This window comes from Cupressus sempervirens, chromosome 3 (assembly GCF_028749045.1).
Source record: "Cupressus sempervirens isolate cs-2001-9-10 chromosome 3, ASM2874904v1, whole genome shotgun sequence".
NCBI classification, from domain to species: Eukaryota; Viridiplantae; Streptophyta; class Pinopsida; order Cupressales; family Cupressaceae; genus Cupressus; species Cupressus sempervirens.
In genome coordinates this window covers 818,075,056-818,085,390 of record NC_143120.1, presented here as the reverse complement: position 1 = coordinate 818,085,390, position 10,335 = coordinate 818,075,056, and the positions used below count along the sequence as shown (strand labels likewise).

The following is a 10,335-nucleotide window of genomic DNA, read 5'->3' as shown; positions in this document are numbered from 1 at the left end:
CTAACTTTAAGAGGTTATACTGATACTAATTTGAAGGAAACTATGTAGATCATAATAGTATGCCGAGTTGTTGTTTTTCCTAAGGATCTTCCATGATATCATGGCTTAACAAAAAATAATCCTCTATAGCTCAAAGCTCATAGGAAGCAGAATACATTGTAGCTTCAATGGGAACCGAAGAGGTTGTATGGCTAAGGAAGCTCATCTTTGATCTATTCAAGAAACCATTAGAACCTACTATTATCTATTGTGATAATTAGAGTTGTATTAAACTCTCTCTAAATCTATTTTTTCATAATAGATCAAAACATATTGAGATTCCTTACCAGTATGTTCACAATATAATTGAGAAATATATGGTTGAGCTTAGATACACTAGTACGAAGATTCAAATTATAGATATTTTTACTAAACCACTCTCCAAATTCAAATTGGAACACTTCAAAAGAGAACTTGGTATGATTGAAAAATAAGAAGATGAGTCTTAGAGAATTTGATCATTAATTCTTTTTGGTTGCTAGTGAGATGTGTGTTCTCCATTTCAAAGTAATGCTTTCAAATGATTATATTTTTTTGTAGGTTTGAAGTGACATTCTTAAATAACTTAATGTGTTCTATACATTTTGAGTAAGTTTTGTACTTAAAAATCATGAGAATATATGTATTTTGTGAAACTTCCAACTATGTGCTTAGATGTCATTAATTTGATTATCCTTGAATTGTTTGTATAAATATATTTTAAGATATATTGGTTAGTATGCATTTTTTGAGACTTATAACTATGATGTTAGAAACAAATTATTATGTCTTTGCTCATTATTTGTATAAATGCACACTAAGTTTTTTATTAAATCAAGTGCTTAGACATCATTGAATTGAATGTCTATGGGTTAAGTAAAGGGTATGTGCAGGATCATGGTCAACCAAACTATGCCCTTAAGTAGCAATGATAAATCAGCAAATTAGGGTTATGTCAACTCGATGTACAATTTTCAACTTGTTATGAACTTTCTATCAAAAATTTAAGAGAAAAGAATCTCTAGAAAATTGAATTTTGTTTCTAAACTACTAGGTCTTAGCTAAAAAAAATAAAAATTGAAGGGTAAAAAAGTTGAATTTTAATGAAATAGTACACAAAACTTTTAGGACAAAATTAAGTAGTAGACATATGTTTGAACACCTTAATCAAGATCAAATGATAATATTTTTTAATAAGATTCTAGATATAAGAAGTAGACTAATGCCCAGATGTGACACATATTTTTATGTATTTTTATTTAAATACATAAATAATTATGAATTTTCTATTATAGTATTTTTGGAATAGAAAATCTCTCATGTCTAATCACCTTTACTAATTTAAAACTTTACAAAATTTTAATTTTTTTTTTCCTTATAGTAGAAGGAGCATAGAATGTGATGCATCTTTTGGATTTCCAAAATATTGTATTGTTTGAAAGATATAGTTGTTTTTCAATCAGTTTCTCAATCATCACTTTATATGTAACTCTATTAGAAAATAAGTAATTATTACTTACTGAAATTGTAGGTTGATAAACATTATTTTTATGGAAAGCTAAGAACATTCTTATGAAACCCATTTTGTTTCATTAAATTTGGGTAAAAAAATAAAGTAAAAGACACATAAGAACAAACAAAAAACACATTTGTAGGACCTTTGTAAAGTTTAGCATGTAGCCTTGGTATCCAAATATATACTAGGCCTTATAAAGTTATTAATTTATTTTGTTTTGTATCATGATGGGTGGGAAAAAAGTTGGAATAGATTATGAAATGCTTTGAGGCATTTCAAAACTCATATTTTTTAGATTGCCACATTTTGGTGCACCATGATCCTGCACCTACCCTAAAATACCCCTAGACCATTATCCACGATTATCAAATTGTATGTATCATTCTTTTCTAAGAGGGAGTGTTAAAGTTTAGTCAAGAAGATAATTCTTTAAATAAATAAAATCTTTCATAATAATAATATTGTTTTAACTACAAATTATTTTTTTGTATTTTTCACTTATGGTCAAGTGACTCTCACATCTTAGTGGATGTGATCATTGGTCACTACCATTGAGTAGTGACTCATTGATCATAACCCAATGGTGGTGACCCATGGTCACAATCATCATTCAATAGTCATGCAATATAAATTAGGGTTGCTACATTTGATCAAAAATATGAAGCATGAAATAGTGAAAAAAAAGTGACCAGTATTATGAAGATACAATAATAGTTATATGCAGAGATAATATAACATGCAATGTATATGAGTTATTATGATCAGTTTAACAATCATTTGGATTATTGATCATCAATTGTCAATAAAGCATCACAAGATCGATATTAATAAGAATATCAACCAAGCAATAAGAATAGTCTACAATTGAATTTGATCATCAAAGAAAAAATTTAAAAAATTATCATAGCAATATCGATACACAAAATGGTTTGAAAATTTACACTTCTTCTTGTTTGACTCTTCTATAAGTCTTCAAAGATTTTCTTTCACTAATCGAATGTATTGATTATCTTCTCCCAACTTCTAGACTCTCGCATCCTCTTCCTAACAGTGTTAAAGGAGTACTTCCACCTTATCTATAATGGAATGGATGCTTGCCAACATAGATGGAGTCAATCCCATCATGGACAATTCCCCCATTTATAATGTCATTCCAAAAAGAACACCTCAAATTACTTCTTGCAAAACTTGCGAAACTTGCAAAACTAGATTTGATACCACTTCATCAGACTTTGGGATCTAGACAATAATTACTAAATGAAATTACATAAAGGTGTACAAATATTTAATGTGTTAACCATAAATGAAAGGACATTAAAATTTATAAATAATATGAATAATAAAGATAGAGTAAATTACAACACATAGAAAGAGATAGAGAACAAAGCACCTATTTGATACGAAGTTCATCCAAGTGGATTATGTCTTTGAGTCTAGCTCAACTCTATTAATAATACTCCAATTTTGGTATAATCTCTAAAGAGATTCTCTTGGATACTATCTTACATTTTTTTGTAGCCCATCCATAGATTCGTGATAGAAAATCCTTACTCAAATCATCTCACATAAAGGCTCTCAAAACCACAGGGTTGATTCACAATTTGCAAGAGAAGGGCTTTGCTACAGAAGGAGAGAATTAATACAACATAGATTCAATATTCCTTTTTTCAAGAAATCCATTCATAAGACTTCTTTTACAAGAAAAAAAAATCTTCAATCCTTCTCACAAGAGAAAATTCTCTCCCATTCTCTCTCTTACAAGAGAAAATTCTCTCACCAATTCTATTTTTCTATCTGAACCTGGATTACTTAAATAGGTCTCTTAATCCCTTTTTATACATAAAAATTAGCCTAAAATAGGCCAAGACAACTTTTTTAAAAAAAATCCCCCTTGGGAAAAATAATCACATAAATATCCCCTTTGCCATTTTTTTGTTTTGGATTTTACTCCATTATTTGGGTCTAATTTTTAATTAATAACCTTATTTGAATAAGGGTATGTAAGTTTAGATAAAAGTTAAATACAAACTATAGTGAAAATTTCTTGAGTACTATACAGATAGCAATAATTATGCACCATCTTGGGAGTGTAGTGGTTATAGGTTCAAACCCCACCATCTTTATTCTTTATTTGGCTATCTTTTTACAAGTTAGAAAGAACTTCTCCCATGTGTGGTGTAGCAACAATTGTGGGTGGTTATGCAATGAGAAATTGCAAGTTCAAATCTAGCAACCATATTTTGTTTAAACTATTCAACTATCCTGATTCTGAGGTGCCATGTGGCATCATGTGGGCATTCCATGTGGTAATCTCTTATTTTCTCATCACATGCCATGTGTCCATTGTTGATTGGAAAAAATTTCCAAAATGCCATGTCATCATACCTTCTATGTGTCAAATGAAGATTGGTAGAAGATGCCACATCAACATGATGATGCCATTAGTCAACAAAATTAAACCTAGTCAACCCAACTTTTTAAGTCATATATTTTCCATATGAGCTTTGATTTTGATGAAACAAACACAGTTGGAAAGCTCCCATCATTCTCTTCTTTTTGGGATGATGATTTTTTTCACCTTTTTAATGACCTTTATACTTGGTTTTACCAAAACTTTGACCAAAACTATTCAACTATTCTAATTCTGAGGTGCCATGTGGCATCATGTGGGGGTTCCATGTGGTAATCTCTTATTTTCTCATCGCATGCCATGTGTCCATTGTTGATTGGACAAAATTTCCAAAATGTCATGTCATCATACCTTCTATGTGTCAAATGAAGATTGGTAGAAGATGCCACATCAACATGATGATGCCATTAGTCAACAAAATTAAACCTAGTCAACCCAACTTTTTAAGTCATATATTTTCCATATGAGCTTTGATTTTGATGAAATGAACATAGTTGGAAAGCTCCCATCATTCTCTTCTTTTTGGGACTTGGGTTGACCACTTTTGGGATGATGATTTTTTTCACCTTTTTAATGACCTTTATACTTAGTTTGACCAAAACTTTGACCAAAACTATTCAACTATTCTAATTCTGAGGTGCCATGTGGCATCATGTGGGGGTTCCATGTGGTAATCTCTTATTTTCTCATCACATGCCATGTGTCCATTGTTGATTGGACAAAATTTCCAAAATGTCATGTCATCATACCTTCTATGTGTCAAATGAAGATTGGTAGAAGATGCCACATCAACATGATGATCTCATTAGTCCACAAAATTAAATTTGATCAATCCAACTTTTTAAAGTCATATATTTTCCATACAAGCTTTGATTTTGATGAAACAAACACAGTTGGAAACCTCCCATCATTCTCTTCAATTTGGGACTTGGGTTGACCACTTTTGGGATGATGATTTTTTTCACCTTTTTAATAGCCTTTATACTTTGTTTAACCAAAACTTTGATTAGTCATAACTTGAGAAAACAAACTCCTTTCGTGCTCATTCAAGTTTCATATGGTTCATTTTGATGAGTTCTTCAATCTGATGTTACTTCTAGAAGATTTTGGGATAATTTTATTTTTAGTGAGAGATCCATTTGGATCAACCATACCTCTCAAAAAGACTTGTAAGCTCAATTTGTAGGGCTTCTTTTAACCTAAAAATATAGATTTAATCTAATATTTGTTATGTTATTAGTCATAGGAAGAGTGATTTTGGTTCACCTCATCTGATAAAATAACTCAAACTATAAACATTCCTCGCATACTACCTAAGAATTCTTTGAACTAGTCATCGATATCTGGATATACTAAAATATAAAGAAGCAAGAAATTGAAAAATGCATAGTGTTTTGTGGTTGGTTGTGATATAAATGCCAAAATATTCTCACTTATAGCTTACTCAAGGTTAATGGATGTTGGGAGGTCCTATAAAGATTATTATAAGTTGTGTATTTTAAGTACTCATTATCTAATCTTATATGTTCTCTTGTAAAGGAAATATTTCATTTGACCTTTGCTTATTCTTTAGTGTTGTCAACCTTTACATTATGTTGAAATCCAATCTCATTCCTTTATTCTTATAAATTTTTATGCAAATTGTCTTAAATATATGTGATGTAATTTAATATTTTAACAAGATTATATATATGTATATATAATCACCTCTTTGTATTTGAATTTTTGTGATTTATTTATAGAATTTTATTTGACATAAACAGAAGATGTTATTCATATAATTAAACTTCAACTTATAAAGTAAAATCATAAGTATTGCAAAACTTTATATTGATCATAACTCCATTAGAAAGTAACTTAACAATTTTTCAAAAGTTTTATAAATGTTAACTAATTAGATCAAAAGAATTAACAAACATTTTTAATTTATACTTCGTGTTCTCCTCACTATCAAATTGTATGTACATACTAAAATTAAATGCACCGAATACCTAAAAAATTAATTAATACAAACAAATATTTCAAAAATATTACAATTCCTATAGTTTTCACAAAGTTAAACATTGTATTTTGAAAAAATGCACATTCAAAATTGATTAAACTATCCAAACAAGAAATATAAAATAATTACACATATTATTTAGTATTTATATCAAATAATTACATGTATTACTTATTATTTATATCAAATAATTCTACATATTATTTAATATTTATATCAATAATAATATAATTGAAAATTTAAGATAATTTATATCATAAAAGATATAAATTAAAATTTAAGATAATGAATCCTTATGAACATATTATCCTTGAATTAATATGTCCAATGTATCTTTTATACTTACCTGTCCTCATGATATTTTAATTAATTTCACTTCAACATAACTCCTATGATTCTAATCATGCATAAATTTTCATTGTAATAAATCGTTTACGCATATCTTTTCTCTATATTACAGCCGTTGCCATCGCCTTCCACATTGTATGAAGTTCCCAATTTAGAACATCTTATTAGTAATCTTTGCATGTGACGTCTATATGACATCCTCGCACCCTTTGTCGCATGATGACAACTTATATAATATCTTTTAAATATAAAGAAGCTTATCCTACAAATATACATTTACAATTTATTAAGTTTTCAGAGCACTAGATTCCCTCGTAAATTCTTACTTTGTCCCGAGAGGAAAAGAACCGAAAGAGCGTGGGAAGTTGGACCCATGTGAAATTTAGAAACGACAGGATTCGATATTTATTCCAAATTACCAATCCCCGTGCAAATTACGGAAGGGGAAAGTCCTTTTGAAGCAACGACAAATATGGTCGTGGACCATATCACCTTGGCCAATGTGACTTTTAATAACTTTCGAATGTGAAACTGAGATTGGCCGAAACAAGTCTCACTCAGCGCCTCAAAAGTCCTTCGATTACGGAGACAAATCTTATTTCAGGAAACGACTATCTGCGCGATTTTCAAACGTTTTGTCGGAAATATTTACAAATATTCACCTATTGATATGATGAATATGAGCGTGTGAGGAAATCATGAAATATAAACTCAAGTTAACTACATATCTGGGTTTTTCAAAGAGATTTTGAGAATTATATCTATTCAGAAAAATGTTTGAATAAACATGCGAAGAAACACTCAAGGAGGGCTTTATCACATTATTACTCACCGCTGTTTGTGGGTATAGGTAAGAAAATCAATAGATGCTAGTCATGTGCATTACGACCGTAATAATCGCATCGTAATAACGTGCATACAACCATATTTTCAACGGAAGGCGCCAAAACTTTGTCATTCGCAAACAGAAACAGAAACAGCCTTCACAGACGCTCATTGTCTATATAAGAGAGGCCCAATGCCACAGCATTTCATACAACCATTGCGAGTTTTATCCTCCTATCGAAAATGGCCTCCAGTGAAGCCTTAAAGCCATTGCTTCTTTTGTTTGCGTCTTTTCTATTCATGTCAGTAATGACGGAATCAATAAGAACTCCTTTCAACATGACGACTAAGGCTGGCAATAGCGTTAAATATCACGTTGAGAAACCAGAGCTTGTTGTTCAGATGGTAGAAAGGTAATAAGCATTTTGTCTTTCAGATGGTCTAGATAGTTTAGAGAGTTTAATTAAATAGTTTATCACATTCAATACATTAATATTAAATGCATATGACAATGTGTGTGTCATTCATTCATTCTCTACATATTCTTATGCTGTTGCTTGGTGTTTGCTTTACCATAATTTCTATAATATCATTCTTGTGACAGCAGTTGGTACGCTGCTGTTAATAGCTATAGATCAGAATTCTATTCCCCATATTATTATCCCATTAGACTGTTAACAATTGCCGTTGTTCAGATACATTAATTCTAAGATGAACATGATACTGCAGAAAGGTTATCTAAGTCAGTTCAATTAAGAAGGCTTCGATGTTCTAGCATTGTTTTATTGCCAGCATATGTCGACAGCTGCATACAGCTGAGTTAAGATTATTTAACAATTTAAAGAAGTACCTCTCTGCAGGAGTATAAATAGTTCGAGAAGAAAGCTGAGTTCGTGCGGAACAGGGAATCCAATTGACGACTGCTGGCGTTGTGATTCCGATTGGGTTAACAACAGAAAGAGACTTGCTGACTGTGCAATCGGATTCGGCAAAAACGCCATTGGAGGTAAGAATGGGAGGTTTTATATAGTTACTGATCCCAATGACGATGACCCAGTCAATCCTAAGCCTGGCACTCTGCGCCACGCTGTCATCCAAACCGAGCCTCTCTGGATTATTTTTCAAAGAGATATGGTCATTCAGCTAAAGGAGGAGCTTATAATGAACAGTTACAAGACTATTGATGGTAGAGGAGCCAATGTTCACATAGCAAACGGAGCTTGCATTACAATACAGTATGTGAATAACATAATCATTCATGGAATCCATATCCATGACTGTAAACCTACGGGAAATACAAATGTGAGGAGCTCACCCACACATTATGGGTATAGAACTATGAGTGATGGAGATGGGATTAACATCTTTGGATCAAGCGCAATTTGGGTAGACCACTGCTCATTGTCAAGTTGTACAGATGGACTGATCGATGCGATCATGGGGTCCACTGCTATCACAATTTCAAACAACTTTTTCACTCACCATGACAAGGTGCTCAAAACTGCTCGTTTATTTAGTCTGCCATTAATTTAGCTTTGATTTTATAAAAGTTTGTTGATTACATTAATATGATAGAGTAGGGTACAAAAGCTCTATTAGGAGACAAACATAAATAGTGTTGGTATTTATGGGCATTTCTTTTTGGTAGGTGATTCTCCTTGGACACAGCGACACATATACTCAAGATGTCAAAATGCAAGTAACAGTTGCATTCAACCATTTTGGAGAAGGACTTGTTCAGCGTATGCCCAGGTATAGAACTCCATATTAATCCTTGCATGAAGAACTCAAGACATTAGCTCACTGAAGTTTATTTCTTTGATCTCCATTTCACTATAAGACATATGTTGTGATGTAGGTGCCGACATGGATATTTCCATGTGGTGAACAATGATTACACTCACTGGGAAATGTACGCCATTGGAGGAAGTGCAAACCCCACCATTAATAGCCAAGGAAACAGATTTCTTGCCCCTGACAATCAATTCCACAAGGAGGTAAAAGCCCTAGTTTTGCATCTAATGTCTCATATATGTTCTTTGGTGTTCAATGGATGTGGAATAAGTATGGTAATGGGAAATGTGCAGGTGACAAAGCACGAAGATTCAACAGAGGGAAATTGGAGATCATTAGGAGATCTGATGTTGAATGGGGCATTCTTTACAGCGTCAGGAGCTGGAGCATCTTCAAGCTATGCAAAGGCTTCAAGTATGGCGGCAAGACCTTCATCTGTTGTGGGCTCAATCACTGCAACTTCAGGTGTTCTCACATGTAGAAAGGGTTCGAGCTGTTAGACCAAACCATATGGATTATAGACAAACTATTAGGAAACCCTTAATTCTGTAGCTTCCATGAGAGCACGAAGTGATGCATCTTAATTATTTTAGTTTTCTTTACTGAGAATCTCCAGTCATCTTTTACTGAAGTTGAATATATCATTAATTGTAGAACATCAAGCCAATATTATTTATATTATCTGAAGACTAATTGTAGAACATCAAGCCTATATTATTTATATTATCTTGATTGTCAATGAATTTCAAAAATATTATATTATCTTGATTGTCACTGAATTTCTGAAAAGTACTTCTTGAATATACCTTCCAAGAACTGCAATACAAAGATAGAGATTAGTTGAACTTGTGGTCATACCACAATTTTAGAAAACTACTTAACATGTTGGATAAAATCAAATGTCTCAGAGCTAAATAAATTCGATTGCATGTGACTTGTATTTAACTTTACTTTCACCACCCTTGCAAAAAGTTTATTTGGTAGCATTTAGTAGGTACAATGCTTATATCAATAATTAAATATGTTATTATTGATTATAAAAAAAAAGTTATAGTAAAGAATGATGTTTTACGTTTTATAAAGAATTAAGTTTTAAGATTTATGGTTGAATAAGATAAAATATAATAGAAATTTATATAATAGTTAGTAGAGATATATGTTATTGAATTGTAACCAAATTAAATAAAAGAATGTATAGGCTAGTAACTAAAAAATTTCAATTAGAAATTTTTTTATAATCCTAAAGTGATCATATAGAATTCAAACATGTTGATTTTCATAGTCATGAATTTAATATGTTGAAGTTCCAAATTTGAAGCCAAACTCAAATTGGATCCAAAGTCATCTATTTCCCTTCACACAAACTATGGTCAAATTATAAATTTATAATTATTTTTGTAAGATCTAATGCACATCTATTGA

The 10,335-nt window shown here is 31.4% G+C and overlaps 1 protein-coding gene across 1 annotated transcript; it reads left to right on the top strand.

Moving 5' to 3' along the window:
* The first annotated feature begins 7,342 nt into the window (after positions 1-7,342).
* LOC149569294 (putative pectate lyase 22) lies at positions 7,343-9,675 on the top strand. Its single transcript, XM_089822018.1, has 5 exons — positions 7,343-7,532; positions 7,980-8,610; positions 8,768-8,871; positions 8,978-9,116; positions 9,207-9,675. The coding sequence occupies exons 1-5, from the start codon at positions 7,363-7,365 to the stop codon at positions 9,411-9,413; spliced, it is 1,251 nt and encodes a 416-aa protein (XP_089678144.1). The 5' UTR covers positions 7,343-7,362; the 3' UTR covers positions 9,414-9,675.
* The last annotated feature ends 660 nt before the right edge of the window (positions 9,676-10,335 follow it).